The following is a 23893-nucleotide window of genomic DNA, read 5'->3' on the forward strand; positions in this document are numbered from 1 at the left end:
ATACTTCAACCAAGTCTAAACAAAAATCTACTCTACAATCTTCTTCATCTTGTTTAGGATCATTATTCTTGTGATTTAAAATGTAAATGATTTTATACATTTCACTTTTTGCATCTACAAAGTCAAATTGGTTTGATGCCTGCAGTTACAATGTAAATTGGCTTTCCATATTTTCATTCTTTCTAAATGGGCTGAGAAAAGCAAACATGGTGAACTTCTTAGAGAAAAACACCTAGGTTTTCATTTGTCTAATGCAACCAATTTATCGTAAAATAATTTCAATACAGAATTTCATGATAATGAATTTTACCCTCGAAAGTCAATCACAAAATACATCAGTGAAGGAAGCACCTGCCTATCAAGAAGCTGTTCTATATTTTCTTTCTATTTTAACACATTTCTCTGAAAGAAACTTTTTAGCAACCCTAAATATTATTATAGCATACAATAACATCTCCACTAAGTTTATTATGAAGTACCATATGTTTTATATTGGTGTTTTAAAGCAAAGAGTACTTTTTTTTAAAAAAGTAATGTTTTTATAAAGTAAACTTATGGGCAATTAAATTTAATTTGTTATTTTATTTTCAAATATTGACAATTCTTGTTTCTGAAGAATTATATTTTTCTCCATTTTTAAATTAACCCAGGGAAAAAGTATATATAGTGGGGCTATACACTTTACTAGGAGTATATAAACACAACTCTAGAGTTATTTTAAAGTTTATCTTCTTTAATATAAATTTATTAGTCTTTTAATTCAATCAAATTTCAAAGATATCCTAGCATGATTTTAATCAAACTGCATGCAAATTGAACTGAACTTCCCATTGAATCCCAAGCACTACCAACTAAAATTACTCACCTGGTTAAATGCTGAGCTCAATGTCCAGCACATGGAAAGCATTTACTGAATGATGAATACCACCATTATTAGTACCTGCAACTTGGCACCTAGTACCACTGCTACTTGATGACCAAGGAAAAAGGAGAGAAAATATGAAGAGGGAGGAAACAGTGGTGGCAGAAAATAAAAGAAAGAAAAATAAAAAGTAAGAAGCAGGGTGAGGAACAAGAAGGAAAAGGGAAGCAGGGATAGTAAAAGGGGACAAGAAGTGATGAGCCGGTAAGTAGTACAGTCAGTGTTTCTTGAGACAAATTGGGGGATGAAGAGAATTAACAAAATCTAAACTGGAATTTGAGTAAGTATGAATTTTTCTCCAGTATTTGCTTTTTTGTCAGTACCAACACAAGGTAATGTGCTCATATTAATGTTTTTGTGTATGTACATTCATCAAACAAACTTCTCCGTTAATTGCTGTATTTGTTTTAGCCAAATCAATATGGGGGTTTGGGTGACTCAGTGGTAGAGCATGTGCCTAGCATGCACAGGCTCTGGGTTCAAGCTCAAGTAACATAAAAATAAAAGATGCTTTGGTAAACTAAAATGATGTTCGGAAGTTACTTAGGCTATAAATTAAGTAATATTTAATTTTGTACATGAAAGAACAAAAATTTTGATGAGACTTCAAAACTCTTTTCAAATGCTGCCTATTGACTGCATGTTTGAAATTTGTGACTTATTTAAAAATTGCATTTAAAAAAATTTTGGTTGGTATTTTCACACTATATGAAGTGTACTTTCAAAGGAATTTTATAAGGTCATCGTTTAGAACATATATTTTCATTGTACATGGAAACTTTTTTCATTGTAAAATAAGCAGATTTTGAACTGTACAATATTATCTAGCTATAAAAAAATATATGTACCATCACAGAATACCAGAAAATGAAAAAAAAAAAACAAATGATTTAAATGAAGAACATGAAGTATAATAAAGGTATCAACCTTTATATATATACATATAGAAATCCCTTATATAATTAATACATATAGAATATAGATATGAGTTCAACATGCTCTCACATCTGTATATATTCCCCCAAGATAGCAGGTGTTCAACAAGATGTCCAACTTGTATAGGTTACTGCCTCAAAAAATGATGCTGAGAATCCACAGGATTAGAAAAATGGACTACAAGATCTAAAACAACAACACTAACAAGTATATTTTAAACTGCTCTGTTGAGGCAGTGAGTGGCCAGCTTAGGGCAGAGAGGAGCTAGAGGCAACACAGGAAGATCAGTTCCAATTCTTCTTTAGCTCTCCCCATTCCATTTCCCACCTCTTTGCCTTTGTACTAGTATTGCCTATCCTTTTGCCCTCACATCATTGCTGTGGGATCTTGTTGGGCAAGAGTTCTTCTGGGTAAAGTTAAAGTAGGTGGAGGCTGACCTGCTTTGGGCATTCAGTCCTTTACTTCTCTAATCTAACTCCCAGTGTTTGTGGATTGCAATCTGGCAAAACTGTCTTCTATCTACATTCCAACATAAAAAAGAACTTGGGGTGCCATCTTGACCATAGTTATTTTCTGCTGGGCTATTTCAAAATCAAGTGATAACTCTGTCTTATGATGCACTGCAGAAAGTCCATGTCCCATGCCCTGTCCCCCACACAAGATCCTTCAGCTTTCCTACAGACATAAACACTATGTTCTGGCCTTTGGTTCTTCTCCAAACCCAAAGAACCAATAAAGGTAGTGGAATAATTTTAAATAAATATAATAAACTATGATTCCTGAATATATATATGTAAGAAAAGAGAAAGATTACCCATGTCACCAGAAGTAAGTAATATTCCAGGCATCATAGAGATGGTAAAGACATGAGGTTTATTAATGCTTTTCTTTTCTAAGAGGGAAGATCCAGCCACTGATATATTAGGGAAACAGAAGTATTGTTTGTGTCTCTAAAGAGAAACAGAAATAAAATTATTGTATAAAACTTTTAAACACCAGAAGAAAATATTATAGAATTAAAAGAGCACAGGAAGTACAGGAAATAAAAAGAACATTAAATAATATGGCAGAACAAAAATCTAGTTAGAAATTAAAACAAATGAAGATGGATTAAAGTAACCAAATAAAAGACAAGGATCCATAAATTCCAAAAAGGAAAATAAAATCCAACAATGTGTTTTCTGCAGGAAATAGAAGACTTGGAAATGCTGAAAAGGACTAAAAACATATGCCTTATGATATAAATCAAGGGAAAGCTTGAACAAAGTCTTATGTTCTCACAAGCAAGCAAAAGAATCTTGCTTTGGATGTTTCACAGCTTTATGTGAGTTTACAGGTGATTTGTATAAATGGTCCTAATCCAATCTAAGTGAAAAAGCAATAATCCAAGAAGAGGGTGGCTAGTGGGGGCAGGGAGAGGAAAAAATAAGAGAGAAAAAACCCACATGAAATAAAGAATTTATAATCAACATTCTTCCATCAGTACAGATGTAATAGTAGGCCAATCCTGCTTTCTAAGAGTAAGTCTAATTATAAAGAACTGTCTGCCTTGTGGATCTCTCATCTTCAGATTTTATAACATCAATAATGAAATATGTTTTTAAATAATTGTATTTAAATCTATCAAGTGTATTTAAGAGAAAATAAAAAGGAGAATTTTCCTTTCAGCTTGCGAAGTGATGTTCATTAATAAAACATGTTATATGGAATGTAATGAAGGAGATAGGATAGAGAGTGCCATTGGGTAAGAAAGTAGTTGATGTGACATTGTGGACTACTCTCCTGTACAGATCCTGTTGATATTACCTTTCCAGATAGGAATTATGCTGTTCAATGATTCATCACAATGATATAAGTTGAAAAGTGAGATTTTAGAACAAAAATCAAAATTGTTGATCAGTAAAAGAAAAATGCCTTGAAAAATGAGAGTGAACATACGGTTAATCTTTATACTTTTTTTTTAACTACAGAGAAATGAAATACTTCCTCTTAGCATGAATTCAAAAGAAATCAGTGGTGACAATAAATGTCATGTTTAGCCATTGTGCTTAGTTTTCTTCTGATTAATCATGCCACTTGAGAGTAAAAATAGTATTTTGAATATACTTGCATGCATTAATAAGGAAATCCTTTCCCTGAGAAATATTTTAGTGTTGGGGAGAATTTATAGCATGCAGCTGATGTGTTTAAATACATGACCTGTCTTTATCAAAGTGACTTTTTTAAGAATGTATTTCTATACACCAATATTTTAAAACTTTGTAAAAAACTTTCAAAGATTATATATGTGTATAATACATAACACCAGAATTATATAATGGTAGTATTTTGTTCTGAAAATAAATTATTAAAGTAAACAATGAAGGGAGAATTAGAGAGGAAGATAGGCAAGGGTTAGATCAAGAGAATGGCAGGATTGAAATGTTAATACCTTCAGAGCCCTTTCTCCACCCATAACAAGAATAACCTGCACCTGTTCCAACCCATTGCTAAGATAACCTGTCCCAGAGATTGCCCCTTCCTAGAGGGAGTTGTTAATTACCTCCCAGCCCTGATGGCTCCAACTTGGCCCCTCCATCCCATCTACTGCTCACATTTGGCCATCCCACTGAGCAGCTCCTGGGCCTAGTCACATAAGCAGGAAGGAGAGAGATAAGGGGAAGAGAGAAGGAGAACAAAGGAAGCCTAAATCCTATTAAAAAAGGAAGAATGGCCTCACTTCTAGAAATACCATCTATGGCCCCCTTCTCCCTCCTCAGAGAAGTCTATGCTATCCCTTTTTAAATAAAACCTGCTTTATATGCTTGCCTTAGTGTAAATTTTCTAATGTTATACTTCAACATGTGAGGGAGCAGAATTGTCACTGGGAACCGGCAGTATCAACAACATAAAACAGAATTATTTTTAGAATACTTGAAACTGTAATTATCTGTTTGATTAATCATTTACAAATATCCTTTATCTAAAAATAAACTTTAATCTCAGTATGTTTCATCTATATTTTTAAATATATTTATAAGATTCCTCAACTTAGCATATTTCCTCACTTTAGCATATTTACATCCTCCCCTTTTTTCTTTTTCTGTTTCAATTTCAAAATAGATTATATGATGTGGTAAAATGGTTTGTATATGGTAAGGGTTTCCCCCAGATATCAATCAGGATATTATTATTAATTTATTATATAAAGCAATTATGTTAATTTAAGTGCCTTATTTATGATGATGATATATGGATACCAAGAAATATAAATAACCACATTTTCAGTGTTTTAACAACTTTCTTATAATCTCTGTCAACATTACCCTATCTAACATACCTCAACATTGATTTACATTACTTTTCTAAGGTTCAGTTTTCCTCATAAAATTGGGTTTGTGGCATATTATTTCCCCAATAAGAAGCTTTCAAGTACATATAAGTAGAAAAATCCTATTAGGTTGTTGTGCACAGACTGTCTAAAGAGGCCCTCAGAATTGTCCTGCCCTTCTCCAGAGTCTGTCAATATATCAAGATATCACTCTGATGCTTATCTTATGTTTTATGGCACAGATCACTCTTAAGTAGGAAAGTGATCTAGAAGGCCTAACCAGTCACATAAGCCCTTCAAAGCAGAGTCCCTTCTCTGGCTGGGACATAAATAAGAGACACTTGAAGCATAGGAACTGATCACTGAGGGCACTTTGAGGTTTGAAGAAGCCAAGCAAGAAGGAAAGAAGGAGGACTTCAATCCATGAAACAGGTCTCCAGTTGACAGCCAGCAAGAGCATGGGGACCACAAATCTGCAACCCCAAAGAAGTGAATTTTACAGCAGTGAGAAAAGTTCCAAGGGGTTCTTGGGTGCTAACTTCAGACTTGTGAGAACGATTTTTTAAAGAGTTTTTTCTTTATAAAGTCATCAAATTTGTAGTAATTTGGGTCACAGGGATGGAGAACAAATACATACACGAAGGTAGCAGAGTCAGAGAAAGACTTCTTGAGAAAGAAATAACTAACCATAATCCCAAAGTTCAGAATAAATGTATACATGATGAAAGAAAGGGAAGTGATTTCCAGAGAAGGGCAGAATGAAGATTCCCAGGAGCATGAGTTTGGGGTTTAAGTAGTATTTTGATACAGTGGTATAGATATGCATGCAAAGAGAAAAAAAATAATGGAGTCACAAAAGTCAGTTATTCTGTAGTAATAAATTCAGTGTTATTCAGAAAGCTATGGTACATTAATTGTGAACTATAATCCGTTAGAAAGTATGCTGGGATTTAAATACATGCACCTTAGTCCTGATACAGTACTAAGAACAGCCCAATGGAATAGAGAGTAGAGACAGATCAAAGGCTATTTTAACAATCCACATAAGAAAGAATTAGAATTCCAACTATGGAGTGAATTTGAAAGCTACCCAGAAGATAAATGGAGTATGGAGAGGAAAACTAGGGAGGAAAGAGTGAAGGATTATTCCATTTCTTGCAGGTTTACTAAGGGACTGGAAGTATTCCTCAATTCTGTTCAGAGTTACAAATTTCAGGTAGAACTTTAGGATGAGAAATATATGCATTCCATTTTAATGACATTTATGGAATTCAGCTGAGCTATGTATCAGTTAATTATTTTTAAATGAGAAAAAAATTCAGCTGAAGAAATTTAATAGGCATTGACTACATGGGTATAACCTTGGAAGAAAGGGAGGTTTGGTCATCAAATGGATATTTAAGAATTACCAGTATGTTGATATACTAGAAAACCAAAAAGATTTAAGAACCCTGAGCATATGGGTATAGTAAAAAGTAAAAATGAAGTAACTATGAAGTAAAATAAAATGAACAGATGAAGAATAAGGAAAAGACACTGTCACAATGGCTTAGAGAGGAAGTAACTTAAATGATTTTAGATGTAATAGAAGTAAAATAAAAATAATATTTTTCATTGGACTTACGAAAAAAAGTAAGTCATTGTGGATTATAACAAAACAGTCTCAGATGGTATGTGGGGGTCAAAATCTCAATTAGAGAGAGCTAACAAATTAACTGTAAAGTGAAGTAGTAAGTTCCCAACTACACAATTATCAGAATGCAAACTTCTTTCAAGAAACTTGTGAATAGTACAAATGAAGATGAGTAACTGACTTAGTCTATTTTTGTGTTGCTATAACAACATACCTGATACTAGATACTTTATAGAAAAAGAGGATTATATATCTCAGCTCTGGAGGTGGAGGATCATATTGTCAGCATCTATTCTATTCTGGTAATAACCTCATTGTGGATGGCATCACAATGGTGTGGAACACATAAATCTCATGGCAAGATAGCCAGTGGAAGATGGTAGGACTTAGGCTTTCTCTCTATATAACTATCAGCTCTCATGGGAACTAATTCACTTCTATGAGATTTGGCCCACTCCTGGAGACAGCATTAATCCATTCATGAGGACTCAGTCCCTATGATTTAGTGACCTTCCATGGTCCCACTTCTCAAAGATTCTTAATATTGCCATACCAGGGGCCAAATTTCAATCCATTAATCTTTACGGGAACATAATATTCATACAAATACTACAGATAATAGAATTGAGATGGTGATAATGATGAAGATGAACATGTGTGTGTAATTTATTATATATATACACATATATATACACACACATATATAATTACATATAAATTATATAATTATATATAAATTACATATATATATATATATAATTTAGTTGATATGTGATTTTTTTAAGTAATTGATAAATGGGCTGAGAGATACAGGGTGGGAAGAAGAGAATATATAAAAGATGACCATAAATTTGTCATTTTTAAAGCTCTCCGAAGAATTTATTGTTATTTTTTAACATGGGGTGGCACTAGAAATGAAGAGATTTACTATCAAGTATAATGAAACAGGTTTTTAAAAGTCCTTTACATTATAAAGTACCCCTCTGTACATATTTTGTTGTTACTTGATTCCTGAACAGCTGCCTACTTAATTCCATATCTGCTGTGAAATTTTCACTCTCACATCACACACACCTAATCATTCAAATGAACTATAGAAGTTACTGTTTAAACCTTGATTAATGCAGTTATGAGAGCAGCCACCACACAGGAAGTATCACTGCATTCAACCATCTTGAGTGCTCATCAAAATTTATTGGTAAGTCAATCTCATCAATGTCAAGGTCACTTTTTTCTCTAATCAGTACACAGTGTAGTTCATGGAGACATGCGATTCTCTAAATTCATTTTCACACATGATTAGCTTGCAGTGAGAGATATATAACCCCCAGATCCTGCTACCCATACTCATTCTCCATTCTATCTGAGCCTTGCAAGTAAAACAACCTTAAAGACCGAAAATTAAGGGACTATATATACCACAGATACCCAGCATTTTATTGTCTAAATATTGAGAGCAAACTTTAAGTATGAAATAATTAAATTATTATTGTTTAGTGATAATAAATCTATTTAATGAAATACTATGTATTTTTTAAATGAATGTAAAGTTAACATGTAAGTGGAAAACACACTATTTTGTTAATGGAATTTTTTTAAAAAAGTGGTATTACAAAAAAAATCTGCAGAATTATAATTTTGTTAGAATTGTAGTTTTATGAGTGAATTACTTTTGTTTAAAAATTTTAAAGTTCACTTACATGCGTATAAAATTAAAGGCTCTATGTTCTAGGAAAAAAATATCTATAGGAAATAAAATATTTATCCAAAGACATTTAGTAATCATGTAACAAACTGAATCTATGGTAGGCATGACTGAGTTTCAGAGTAATATCATATTTGAAAGAAAATATTCCAGGTTCCCCCCATAATTTCACAACAATTAGAGATTTTCATAATTGAACATCATCACTACAACATATTCAAAAACATAATTTTTACTGAAAACTACCCCTTTTTCTTTATAACTTTCCCAGACTCATTCAGCAGTTCCTTCAAGTGCCCTGCAGACTTAAGAACCACTGGTCTTTCTTGCCTTCTGATTCTGCATCAGATAAACCCTCAGAATATATCTGAGAGAAGCACCCTCCCATCAGAGAGCAGGGATGAAGAGAACCGACACGGGTGTTTGTTTCTGTTTTTTAGGTGGATAGGGAGGTATAGTTTAAAAACAATTTCACATAAATAAATATTCCTCCCTCCATAAAAGTGAAACTATGTCTCTTGACTACATAAAATGGATGAAAAGGGCTAAATTGGCAGCACCTGCAGTTGATGCTTTGACATGGGGGTCTTCCTGAAACCCTAGGGACATTCTTCCACTTCCAAACTTCGCTGATTCCTAGAGACGGCAATGTGGGCCTGCGTAGGCTTCTGAAAGATGAGCCAGCTCATGCCCAACAGCCTGCTTTCGGAGACCTCACTCCCTGGGACATCATCCACCTGAGCTAATGCCCCCAGGAGCAGACAGCGGATGATCAGGAACAGCCCTTTGCCCCAAGTCCCACTGAATTAGTTAAGCCAGCCAATCCTAAACCTCACTACCCCTCTCCACTTCTTCCTAATCACAGAACCACACCAAGGGCTCTTGCCCACATTTTCCTCTCCCTTCTGTTTTTTTTTTTTTTTTTTTCCTTCTGTGCTTTTGACTGATGCCAGTGCTCCCAGCCCCTGTGTGGCACTCCTGTCATGGTGCTCCCTTTAACTGGAAACAGCACATAACAAGCTACCTCTTCAGTGGCAGCTTCCTCTGAGCTGTTGGCCCTGCCATACCTAAATAATAATCAAGACTGCGTTTTAAAACACACACACATTTTATTTCTTGGAGACTTGACATCGGACTTTGCAGATGCCCGAGTGTTTGAGATCAGCCGATTGACAGGCTGCCTTTTCCTCTCCCCTTCAAACCGAGCGGCTTGCATATTATCTCATTTCTATACTAGGTTTTTTGGAACCAGAGATGGAAAACGTTGGGCCCAGCAGCCCGCCACTGGAGGGCGGGCCAAAATAGCACCCGAGGCAGGGTCCTCCACAGAGCGCGCAATGGCTGGGAAGCCGCAGTAACTGGCTCACAAGTGCAGGAGGGCAGCACGGTGAGTTTGAAAACAGGTAAGCAGGGGGGGCGGTGCGGGCGCAGAGTCCCCCTCCCAGCCATTCGGCAGTGGGTGGCGAGCTGCGGAGGCCCACGCCAAGGCAGGCAAGTGGCTTGACGCTCCCTCTTTTCAGCATCGGGTGTGGGTGGCTGTGAGTGGTGAGGGCAGCGGCCGAGCGTTTGTCCTGAACACCTTTTCAGCCCCCTGAACTGGTGGTCTGGAGGGGCCGCGGGGGAAACCGTCCAGCCCTCATCTCCATGGTCCCCATGTGGCACCTGAGACATCAGTCAAAAGCCCAGCGAGAGGCAGTGGGCTGCAAAGTTCAGTCCCTGTTTCCAGGGATGCTGGGTGCTCCAGCTGCACCTGTTCCCAGCACCAGAGCAAGGTTCGTGGGCGTGGAGAAGGGCACTGCCACAGGCTCCTGAGCCTTTCCCTGGGCCCAGGCCAGGCAGGCTGGGGTGGGCACAGGCCTGGGGTGCCTCCTTGGTGGGTACAGGCCTTGAGTGCCTTCTCAAGGGGCTAGGGCGGGGGCGAGCCTGGTGCACCTCCTCTGTGGGCTTGGGCGGGCACAGGCTGGGGTCATCTTTTAGGTGGGCGCAGGCCTGGGGTACTTCCTCCGTGGATTCAGGAGGGCACAGGCCTGGGGCGCCTCCTTGGCAGCTTCAGCAGGACACAGGCCTGGGGCACCTCCTCGGTGGCTTAACAGGGCACAGACCTGGGGCACCTCATCAGTGGCTTCAGAGGGCACAGGCCTGGGGTGCCTCCTTGGTGGCTTCAGCAGGACACAGGCCTGAGGCGTCTCCTCAGTGGCTTCAGCAGAGAGCAGACCTGGGGCGCCTCCTGGGTGGCTTCAGGAGGGCACAGGCCTGGGGGTTCCCCCTCCATGGGCTAGAGTGGAAGCAGGCCTGGGGTGCCTCCTTGTGGGCTCAGGTGGGTGCAGGCCTGGGGAGCCTCCTTGGTGGCTTCAGGAGGGTGTAGGCCTGGGGCGCCTCCTTGTGGGCTCAGGAGGGTGCAGGCCTGGGCCACCTCCTTGGTGGCCTCAGGAGGGTGCAGGGTTGGGGCACCTAATCGGGTGGAGGCAGGCCTGGGGTGCCTCCGCCATGGGATCTGGTGGGTGCAGGCTGTGGTCTCCTCCTCAGTGGGCTCTGGCAAGCGCAATCTGGGGTCACTTCCTTGGTGGGCTCTGGAACTGAGATACCTAGAAACTGCACTGTGTTTGCAGCTTCCCGAGAGGAAAAAAAAAAATGCATGCAATGTTTAAGGAACAAAATGGAGTACAATGTGGCCAGAAGGATAAGGGCAAGGTTTGAGGGAGAGAATAGTTAGACAAGAATTCCAACAATTAGTAACCAAATCATATATGGCAGTTGCCATGGAAAATATTTTTTGAATTTTTTAAACTGCAATTTTTTGACATTTAAAAAAACTTTTATTTTCAGTAAATTAAATCCACATTAAAACATTCTGAAAAGGTACAATTTTTTTCATTTTTATCAAAGTATAATAAAACATAAAGACCCCAAAGACAGAATACTCGACCTTTATAATTGAAAATCAAATTAGCAGTATATTAAATATTTACAAAACTCTCTTTTAAAAATACTTGTAAAGTTACATGCAATTTTGTAGAAATGAAAAAAGAATGGCTAAAAAATGGAAGAACATTCCTTCATTCTTAAAGAAAGCATGTCCAGTCGAAGCTGCAAAGGTTTCATTCTCAGCACCAATGCCTTATCTCTGCACATGGGAGAAGTGATACACGTGGCCACCATTCCTTCCTCTATGTGAGAAGGGATTTGTCCTGGCCCTTTGGCAAGAGTAGACCACATACCTCATATAAATTCAGCCCTGGGACTGTTCAGCAATAGTCTCATCAGACTCCATTGCTTTCAGTTTCACCTGACTTGTTACTTGCAAATCATCTGTGTTTGGGAAAGGATGGCCAGCCCTGCTCAGGATCCACAGGACCATCCTTAGAGAGGAGGCTGAACAGGGAGATCATTTCCCTCACAGCCTTTGGGAAAGGCCAGCAGTTACCAGGATAGGAGACTAGCATCAGACAACACCATGGAGTTTGGCTGGACACACACTACCCTGAATGAAGAAAGGCCGCAGTGTTGTGTACAAGCCAACTCCCTTGGAGTTAGCAGATGGTGCTGGCTTTTTAATACCCTGTCACGTATGTGTGCTCAAGAAAAATGTTTTGTCTTTATTTTTATTTTAGCTGATAGCTCCCATTTCCTCAGTGCTCATTAGCAATTAGGAGTTTTAATGTTAAACACTTTCCAATTTTTGATATTACCATGGAATAAAAATTAGAAAATAAGCTGAAAGTTGAGTATTTTGCTTAAAAATTCAGAAAGATACACTTATTTAACGTAAGTCCATCCCAACACTATTCTACTTGGGTTTGTACATTTCTCTGTCCCCTTGAACACATGGCAGGCTATGAAGGCAGGCTCTGAAGAACACAGCACCATGCACACCCATCTGGTTCTGGGTAGCAGGACAGGATGGCTCCTGCAGGCCAGGATGCTGGATCTTCAACTGATTATGAAGTATTCTACTGAAGTGCAAGGTGCTTTGGGTGCTTACTGACTGGTTACATTTGGAGAAAGACTCATTAGCAGTAACTCTGCTAGCCAAGGTCCGCTCATCCAGTCCGAGGCTGAACCTGGGTATAGGCTTGTGGGTGGGCAAGATTCCCTTTGCATCTACTTCTCATGTTGAGTCACTCAGTTCCTGACTGCACAGCCTCACAGCACATATTTACATTCAGAGATGACCAGAGACTTTCTGTGGCTGAGACCTGGCCATTGCTAGGTCAGGACTGACACACTGCACTCTGAATATCACACTTTAGATGGAAGCTTTTATTTTAATTTTTGTTACATTAGGGTTAACCTCTAATATTTATCAAAACAGTATTAACTAATAACACTTTCATTTCACTATAATGACACTAATATTTAATAAGATTTTATTCTTTTGCTATGAGACAATTTCACTGTTGAAATAGGCTTTATTTAAAATATTTCTTTGTTTAAAAAAACCAACAAAATTGAAACTTTAGCTTTCAGCACCTATCCAGGCCACTGTGATAGCCCTCAGTAGTATCAAAACCATGAACACTGATGAACATTCTAATGTTCTTGAACACAACAGGACAAACTCCAGTCTGGTTCTCTCTAAGGCAAAATTGTGTCAGCTCTTGATATTTGATTTTTTGTAGTATTGGATTAAGCGATCCACATCACTGTTACTTCCAGAACTATATGTAATACTGTGTACCATGAATAAAGATGAACAGGGAGGTCAATTCTGAATAGCAAAGAAGTAAAATTCTACTAAAACAATACTATAAAACTCTACATAAAAGTCTTTCATAAAAAATGTAAAAAAAAAAAAATCTGCTTTATGTTCCTTGAAGTCAGGAAACTGATTTAAAATTTGAAGCCTCATAGGAGTATTACAAGTTCAAACCCAGCCTCAGCAATTTAGTGAGGCCCTAAATAACTTAGAAAGATCCTGTCTTTAATAAATAAATATGTATACTTAGCCACTGAGCCATTCAGTGTTTAAGTGTTCCTGAGTTCAGTCCCTAGTACCATAAATAAATAAATAACTTTCAAGTTTGTGCTTCGATATAGATGGAACACCAAATAGGAAGAAGAAAACAAATACATTTTAAAGGTAGCATTTTGTGTGGGTTTAGAAGAATGCTATTTCTGTATAATACCCTTAGTGTACGGAGCATGTGTTTATCTACCCAAAGGAACACTTTTATTTCTCTATGGTCCTTTCCCAATGTTGATTTCTAGATGTTTTAGTCAGCTTTTTCTCTGGTGTGACTAAGAGGCCTGACAAAAACAGTTCCAGAAGAGGAAAATTATATTTGGGCCTCACAGAGGTCTCCGTCCATAGACAACTGGCTCCAATCCTCAGGGCTTGAGGGGAGGACAAACATCACACCAGGAGACTGAGGTGGAGCCAAGTGGCTCAAGACACAACACTAGGGATCAATGATGGGGAGGGGAGGGGAAAGAGAGTGTGTGTGCGTGACAGAGAGAGCACACACTCCACACAATAAAGACAAAATATATGCCTCAAAGTCGTGTCTCCTGGGAACCCTCTTTCTGCAGCCACACCCTAACTGCTTTCAGTCACCACTGGAGACTGGCTTACTACTGGCTTAAGGCTTTTATAACCCAATCGTCTCACATTTAAACCTTCTTCTGTTGTCTCACACATGAGACTTGGGGGACACACTGGTAAATCATAGCACCAGATTTGAAGAAAAAGAGTCTGCTTATATCAGTGTCAAGGATACTTCTGTTGTAATATTTTTATATTCTCCCTTTAAAACCTGAAAGAACACAAGAAAGATTATGAAACTAATATTGATTCACTTATTCTCCACATTTCTAATTAATAATTATTTCTACTAGTACAGAATACCCTTACAGTTCACTAGATTGAGGAATTTTATATCACATTGGATAAGGAAATCTACCCATAACCATTATACTAGGGCTGATAAGTCTTAAGCCAGACAATATCCAAAGGTTAAAAAGAAGAATTAGCGTGTTTTCACAATAGCCAAATTGTGTGACAACAGAATGAATGGAGCTCCACTGGAAAGACAGAAATGAGGTTTGGGCCCTGTCCAGGGTGGAAAGAAACCATTTGTCAAATAGCTGAATTTTCTTACCCCAAACGGAGCAATTTTCTGTCAATCACCAGTCCTCACTACATGAAGAGCCACTTGTGGGGCTATCTCTTACTCATGTGTCTATCCCTAGTGCTGGCTAATCCTGGGGATTCAATAAATGTTCACTGGATCTGCTTGAGAGGAGGTGCTCTCTTATACAAGAAGGAACGTTTCCTTAGGCCTCACTGTAACCTTGAGGAGATCACCTTCTACTTGCCTTTGGTCTGATTCTGAGAGTAACAACTCAACTTCTGGCTACCAATGTGACATTTCACCTTTTATGTATTAATAATGGAATACACTGGATAAATGATATGAGTGCTCTGGTTGTGATGTATTGTTTATACATCAGCCACCTGTGAAATAAATAACTGAATCTGTTTAAAATGCTAAGTATTTTTTACCTCTTGAACATGGACAGAACTGAGTTCTTGAATTTGTAAATAAAAGTAAAAGATCCTAAGCTTGGGTGATTGTACCAATATAAAACCTTGAGACACTCTGCCTAATGAGTATTTTATATTTTTCTCTAAAATTTCAATAGAAATAGAAATTTCTGTTGACCACAAAACTGCAACTTCCTCAACCACTTCCTGAGGACCTTCCACTCTACATTATATTCCAGAAATCTTCTTGGTGCCCAGGAATATTGCTGAAAAGAGACCAGGACCAAGAATTTAAATCAGCAGACTACAGTGACACAGCCACATCAATGTTTGTAGCAGCTCAATTCAAAATATTTAAAAGCTAGGGAAGAAAACGGCATGTACCCTTAAACAGATGAATGGGTAAAAAATGTGTTATATATACACAATATAATATTACTCAGCTATAAAGGATAATGTAGTTATGGCATTTGCTGGTAAATGGACAGAACCAAGGAATATTATGCTAAGTGAAATAAGCCAGTCTCCCCCCAAAAAAGATCAAATGTTATTCTGATATGTGAACACTAACTAATAAAAAAGGCGATGTAAAGGGAAAGTATAGAAGTTCATTATATTAGACAAACTGGAATGAAGGGAAGGAAGGGAGGATGGGAATAGGAAAGAGAGTAGAATAAATCACACATAACTTTCATATATATATATATATATATATGAGACTAGTATCACTCCACATCATGTTCCACCACAAGAATGGGATCAGAATTGTAATGAGCTGCACCCCATGTATGTATAATATGTCAAAATATACCCTACTCTCATGTATATCTTACAGTTTTGTTGGTTGTAGTTGTTGTTAATGTGTTACTCAGGAAATGCAGTGAGGGCTACATTACAAATTTCATGTCCTACATACCTTTGCTTGAATTATTCCCTTATTTTATTAAAAAAGTGGTATAATTATAACTAGTTTTCTATACCATCTAAAAGTCACAGAGTCATATATTTAATAGCATTAGTTGGCCTTAGTTTATGACATATTCTGGTAAGATCACTTGTATATTTGTTCTTAAGAAACAATTTTATATCTTTCAAATGCTATTGATAAAATATTACTTAATGAAAAACTGAGGCTAAAATTAGTGAACATCTGCTATTCAATGGACATCCTCAGAGTGGTGGTACTGGCTGAAAAACAAAAAGGTATGATCCAGAGTCAAGTAAGATCATCCTACAAAATGGGAAATACTCCCATAAATATCTGGGTTATTTAAGATCTTACCCCACCATGAGGCACTATATTGTGTTATATCTATATAATGTGAGTTTTGCCTTGGAAAATACATGTAAGAATTCACTGGGATACTCATCCTAGCTCCTTATAATAGTTTATTATCCTTTCACAAATCTGAGAACTCAGAGAACAAGGATGATCTTTGTCTTTCCCTTCAATATTAGAATCTAAATGTTAAAAAAATACCTTGTACAACCCGAACTGTCAAAAATCTTACTCTTAAGCTGGGTGGATTGGTGCATTCCTGTAATCCAAGCAGCTCAGGAAAACTGCAAGTTTGATGTCAGCCTCAACAATTCAGTGAGGATCCACACAACTTAGTAAGTTGTCCATCTCAAAAATAAAACGGTCTGTAGCTAGGTGCAGTGGCACATGCCTGTAATCCCAGCAGTCCAGAGGCTGAGACAAGAGGATCAGGAGTTCAAAGCCAGCCTCAGCAAAAATGAGGCACTAAACAACTCAGTGAGATCTTGTCTCTAAATAAAATACAAAATGAGGCTGGGGATGTGACTCAGTGGTCGAGTGCCTCTTAGTTCAATCCCTGGTACACCCAAAAATAAAAATAATAAAAAAATAAAATATAATAAAAAGTGTTGTGAATGTGGTTTGGTAATAAATTGAGTTTAACCCCCAGTACTGAAACAAAACCTTCCTGTTAGACAAATAATAGAGAAAAGCTGTAAGCTATAAAAATTACTGCTGAGATAGGTAGGTAGGTATAAGCAAACTTGATGAACTCAAACTTATTTGAAGGTTCCCTTTGAAAGAAGTACTTGCACTACTGTTACTTTTAAAGCTGATACTTATTACACAGGATAGAAATGTACTAAAATGTACTAAACCTCAAGCCCCAATTTCAACATTTGTTTAACCTGACATCTTAAAACAGCTAATTCAGACACACACACACACACACACACACACACACACACACACACACTCTCTCTCTCTCTCTCTCTCTCACACACACACACAAACACTTTCTCTGTAACACACACACTTACACCAAGCAAGCATTTTCTTCATAGCACATGGAGAACATGATAGAATACTAGTAGGATTAAAAGGCTCAGAGAAAGGGGAAATTATTTCTAATAATCCAGTAATTACATTACAGGACAGTCCACATTGCCAGATTTAAAAGTTTGTAAAAAAAACAAAAACCACAAACAAACAAAAAACTCAACCCCTGTATTTTGGTGTTTTATAAACAGCAAATATAAACAATAAGCAACTATATTGAAGGACACTTACCACATACTTTGTTGAATATTTTGTGCATCTAATTTATATACCTTACACATGTTATTTACTGCTTCAAAGTTTTCTAGAAGTTTAAATGGTAATGGTAATGGCAGAACAATTACAAATAAATTAATATAAACTGGCCAAAAGTAATTTTATATAGTGAAAATAATCAACAACACATACATTATTTAAAGGCTGTTTACACTTTTAGTCTTGAATCATAATTCAGAATAACAAAGTATTTAACACAGTACAAACCCCATTAGAGATCAGTGAAACCTCACCTTTACTAGAGAAAATTTCAAACTGTGAGTTGTATTCTTATTTAACAACTTTTCAAACTAGTTAAAATGAGTCTAAAGTGAGAGAAAAATAGTAAATGAGGAAAAATTATACACTAACATAATTTTCTATTAACTAATAATATTAAAATAAATAAACACAACATTATTCTTAGTAGTGAGTGCCAAGTTTTAAGAACTAGCTAGGATAGACAGAATTACTGAATGATTTCTTCAAAATAATGAAAGAAATGATATGATGTCTGTTCCAAATGCCACTTATGCAGTAAGCTTCGTCATACCAGTGAAATGTTAAATTCTCCACATAAATGATACCAGTACTGATCAAATGTAACTTAGATAACAGAAAACTTTATGGTTACTGATAAAGCACACATAGACTCAAATCAGATTTTCCAATTAAGTGATTTATAGGGGTATTTATACTATCAGAAATACTTACTTCTACATTTAAACATTATTCCACTGCTAATAGAATTGTTAGAATATGTCTCTAATAATTTGCACAAAGACTGAGTCTCTACTCTTGTGAAAACAGCACCATTGTGTAAGACTGTGTGTGTGTGTGAGGGGGGGTGTGGGCCTGGTTCTCAAGACTCACTCCTTCCCTCAGACAGAAATTTGATGTTACACACTGATTTTATTAGAACAAGGAATGTTACTAATATCTACTTACATACTATCATAATATACAAATCTAAGAATGAACATTTTCCCCAATATATCATGTTCGTATATAATGCAAAAACTATAGAACCTGTCACATGACAGCTCAGTCCCAACTACTGAAACTGTGGAGACTTTTTCCCACCAAACTTGAGAATGGTCCCAGTCTGAAGTAAACTACTATCTAACTAAAGTCTTGATCACAGACAAGTATTTACACTCAAGGCAGTTTATATCTACAATGTATAAATGTCAGTAGAATACTTACCAAGTGTATACAAAAAGGAAATATTTAAGGTCATGAAAACCAATTCCAGTTTTTAAAATTAAAACTAAAATGACCCTTTTTAAATGTTATTTTCAAAGTTAAGAATAAACCCAGAAATGTTTCCTGAGAATTAGTGTTACCAGAAGACATCTTATTTAATAACAGTACTGATATCTACTTTATAAAACATTCTCATATTTTCTAATCAACATTCATGGTACCCACTTTAATATAAATACTCTAACATATTCAAATTCTCACAAATTAGATTGTCATTCTTTTTCCAACAGTCTGAATGATTTGTGAAGCTAACCAAGTCAATAAAATTAAATCAAGACAAAGGTTTATTTAATATATTTAGTATGCTATCTTTCTTCTTGTGCAGGCAGAAGGAGACCTTTGCTCAAGTGTTATTTATTATATTTAATATTGGTAGATATTAGGAATTAATTCCATTTCCTTTGAATTACACTAAATTATTTCATCTAATATAAGAGTAACCATATATCATGACTTTGCTGAGACAGGTCTAATGGCTTAGAAATAACTTAGATGTAAAACAAAAGATCAGAACAAAAATTGTCACAGAAGAACAAGATTAACTGACACAGAAGAATTTACTTTTTTAAATGATACATTCTATAAGATAAACAAGAAATGTGCAATATTAATTTTTAGAGTACCTTTTAATATATGTAACAAATTAACATTTGGTGTATTTTTCACCTCTGGAACTTTCTTTTCTTTTTTTAAAGAGAGAGAGAGAGAGAGAGGGAGACAGAGAGAGAGAGAATTTTTTAATATTTATTTTTTAGTTTTCGGTGGACACAACATCTCTATATTTATTTTTATGTGGTGCTGAGGATTGAACCCAGCGCCCCGCACATGCCAGGCGAATGCGCTACAGCCTGAGCCACATCCCCAGCCCCAACTCTGGCACTTTCTATCATCTAATGTTTTCATGATTATCCTTGAAGTCCATAAATTATTTAATATCTCCCCATTCTTTATGCGTGAAATAAAAATCTGGGATTTAAAAAGTAATAACTTCACACAAAGGAGGGCTATTTGAAAAAATTATCATTTGCTAGAAATATAAAAGGAGATTATGTGAACTTAAAACTCAGCCCTAATCCTATAATAGAAAAATCTATCTGGTCCAAGAATTAAAAAATGGTGAAGAATTAGAAAGATGAATTCCAAAAACTCCAATCATATGCTTATAAAGCCCCTGACATGATTTACCTGTAAATCTTTAAGATAACCAATTTCATTTGGCAAGGATTCTAATTTGTTCTCCTCTATATCCAACTCTCTTAACTTCTTAAGGTTTCCAAGACCTTGGGGAAGCTTCTTTAGAAGATTGTTTGATAATATTAGAACCTACAGAGAAACAATTGACAGTTTGATAAAACATGATATGGAATTATATATATATATATATATATGTGTGTGTGTGTGTGTATTTCATTTTTATACCGGACATATATATGACAACTGTGTGGCTTAAAAATTTATAAGCAATGATAATTTTCCAAACAGTAAGTATTAGGATAGGTAACATTTGATTAAATTACATAAAATATTTAATTTACTACTCTAAAAATTTTCAAACCCAGTAGAGTTATTGGAAATAATCTTTTAATGTCAAAATTAAACTAAAAATTTGACTATAACTAAATGATAAAAAATTTAAAAACATTAAATTTTTCATGAATATCATATATTAATCTATCTGATACTGAAAAGTTGCAAATGTCTATGAAACCACCTGTTGTAAACAATCACTTAAGGAAGGTCACAACTGACAATCCACGGTATTTATAATTTGTGGTATTTACTACATTTCAGGCATTCTACAAAAATAAAATTGGGGGAGGGAGGAAGATGTCCTTGTTTTCTAATAAACTATAAACTACCAGAGGAGTAGGAGTCAGTAATGCAATGGGGTTTTGAAACAAGCACTAAGAAGAAAGGTGTTCAGAGACTTCTAGCTCATTTTATATCTTCTTATTTCACCCATGCTTTCAATCACACAATACTATTTCATCTTACCAAATTAAATAAACAAGATTTAAAAAAAAAACATGATATAGGAAAAATTTTTAAAAGTTGAAGTACTATTAGTAAGCTTTACTCATCAAAAAGATGAAAACTTTAGGGACTCAGGCAAAAGTGATTATCCCTGACTAAGAAGGTGAAAATAAGATGGATATTTATTTATGTGAATGAATTTTTAAAGAAAAAAGAGGATGAGAAGAGTTAGATGCTGGAAACAACTGGAATAAACATACAGACCTGAAAACATGCTAGATTTCCAACAAATAGCAGGTGAGTGATTTAGGATGGAAATTAGGTCAACATCATACAGTAAAAGGTTCTAAATGCCTGTCTCATGTATCCATAATTATTATGGTAAACAAGATATGGTTTTTAAAAAGAATTCAGAAAAATGGCCTAAAGATGCTGAATTTTAATATCCCTTCCTTCAAAGTTATATTAGAGCATTCAAACCTACCACCTTTTAGTGGGCAATGGTAATACTGAACCTAGACTAACTCATTTTCAGTAGTATTAAATATTAATGATTAGTATTCAGAAGTATTGAGTCTAGACTAATTGATCCAATCCTGCATCATCCTAACAAGGTCATATGTTTAAGAGAGTTCTTATTATCATCACTTTTAATTAAGATCTTCAAAGAGAAATCACTTATTTTATATAAGTAGATAATTGAGAAAGAGACTGAGAAGTTTAACATGCTCACTAATACACTCACCTGAAGAGAAACAAGACCAGATAAATCCTCAGGGATCATTCTTAGCTGATTATTGGCTAAATTCAATTCTATCATGATGGTCCAAGTTCCAAAGTCCAATGGAAGTAATGTTAACTGATTGTCCTGGCAAAGACAAAATGCAGCATTTCATGTGGAACCATTAAAACAAAGCTCCATGTGTACAGTCTTTTGGAAAAAAATCTTAAACCTTATTCCCCTTCTCGATATCTAAATCAGGGATTTACAACCAGCAACTAAAGCATCAATTTTCCAAGATTTTTGCATAGTACAGAGCTTTTGCTTTGAAGTTAAAAAGGAAGTTTGTTTCCTATGTGAATATGAGTAATGGAAATATAAAAATACTACACAGAGAAACCACTTCAGAGTTCAAAGATAATAGTCATAAATTTGATGTTTTATTTCACAATAATGTTTAGAAACCATTGGACAAAATGTGGGTGTTCAAATTGAGATATGAACACCACGTAAGAAGATACATGGCCGAAAAGGAAACCCAGGCAAGCTCAGGAATGGAAGAGATGCTGAGCAGAAAAAAAGAGAAAAGGGATGGGGATATGGCTCAGTTGGTAGATGGCTTGCCTCCCAAGCACAAGCCCCTGGGTTTGATCCCTAGCACACACACACCCTCTAAAAAGAGGAAGACAGAATTCATTCATCACTAAATAATAAAAACATGATGGAGTGCTATGATATTAATTAAGCATTTTAAATTACCTTTTCCCTGCTTTTACATGTTCACTTTTTTATATTTTGGATTGAATCCAGGGGCACTTAACTACTAATCCACATCCCCAGCTATTTTTATTTTATTTTATTTAGAGACAGGTCTCACTGCATTGCTTAGGGCCTCAGTAAGTTTTTCAATCTTCCTCTATTAGCCCCCCAACCTGCTAGAATTACAGGTGTGTGCTACCATGCCCATCAAATTCAACCCTAAATAAACTATTACAATGGTAATGGAAGGAAGAGGGTGATATCCCCCTTGTCCCAGTTGGGTATCAATGTGTCAAGATGTTAACCAATTAGTCATGGATTTCTTTTACATTTTTTAAAAAAAATATTTTAGTTGTTAATGGACCTTTGTTATTTAATTTATTTATATGTGGTGCTGAGAACCAAACCCAGTGCCTCCCACATTACGCAAGCGCTCTAACACTGGGCCACAAACTCAGTCCCATCTTTTATGTTCTTTTGTTAGTGTATATTTCTAATTTTTTTCTGCAACATTTATGGATCCTTGTGTCTTTTTACACAAAATCATCAATATAAGAAATCCCAATCAGTGAATATATATTTAAAAATCCAGTTTATATTTTCTAAATTGAAATTTATTATTTATTAAAAATATTTAATATTATCTATCCATGCCCAGACTACCAATAGGTACAGTATGATAAAGTATTTTTATTAAGAAATATTTACTATAGGTGCTTATATGAGGAAGAATACAACAAGCTTCATTTTGATTTTTTTCAAGAGAAAGTTTTGTGTAACCTTTACAAGTTTGAATAGAAATTTAGGAAAAGTGCTATAAAGTGTTTTACTAAAAACAACAATCCTTTCCAAGCTAACATACTGTAATAATGTCAAACTCATAAAAGTGCATAATCAAATATAAAAACTAATTAATATTGGGATCATTATGTTCTAAATCTATTATTACAAAATGAATACACAGAATTAATCTTATTTACCACTACATTACTGTTACTGCATATATTAATTATGTAACTATATTAAAATTTTTGTTTGTAATAGGATTTTGAATTTATACTACTTCAGTAATTATGTGCTTCCAAATTACCATAAAAGATACATACTATATTTATGACAAAGTATAGACAGAGTCAAGAAATTGTAAATTTAAATTATAAAGAACAATAATGTGTGACTGGCTCATCAAAGACAGAAAGATATTGAAAAATATAATATAAAGAACCCTCTACCTAGATTAAAAAAATCTAGGAAGCTGAATTCCTGCCTCAGCCATGAAATAGCTGTATGGACAAATAGACTGTTTTCTCTGTGTAGAAAGTTTACTAAAAATTAAATCACTGGACTAGATAAATCACCATTTCTTCACCTCTTTCACAATAAACTATTACAAATGTGAGATCCTTTCACTGGACAGTATAGAGATAAGAAATAAAAAGAACTGCAGATCAGAATTACTTATGGGTGGTCTTTAAAGAGATACATTTTAGAAAACACTGACTATATATGTACACATAAATACCTAAGTATTTACTGTATTTAATCATACTCTAAACAGCTTTAAACTGTATGTATGCAAATAATTTTTTATATGCTGTGACTTCCTAATTC

At 35.7% G+C, this 23893-nt stretch overlaps 1 protein-coding gene across 1 annotated transcript in view; it reads right to left on the minus strand.

The window, feature by feature from the left end:
* LOC107160706 (leucine-rich repeat protein SHOC-2-like) overlaps nucleotides 1–23893 on the minus strand; it is a 73415-nt gene that overhangs the window by 16937 nt on the left and 32585 nt on the right. Inside the window, exons 5-6 of the mRNA XM_015507350.2 lie at nucleotides 21548–21670; nucleotides 20014–20151 (exon numbers count right to left, since the gene is read on the minus strand). Of these exons, the coding sequence (XP_015362836.1) occupies nucleotides 20014–20151; nucleotides 21548–21670 (261 nt within the window). The remainder of the gene's footprint in view (nucleotides 1–20013; nucleotides 20152–21547; nucleotides 21671–23893) is intronic.

The sequence above is a fragment of the Marmota marmota genome, unplaced genomic scaffold (genome assembly GCF_001458135.2).
Source record: "Marmota marmota marmota unplaced genomic scaffold, marMar, whole genome shotgun sequence".
Classification (NCBI taxonomy): Eukaryota; Metazoa; Chordata; class Mammalia; order Rodentia; family Sciuridae; genus Marmota; species Marmota marmota.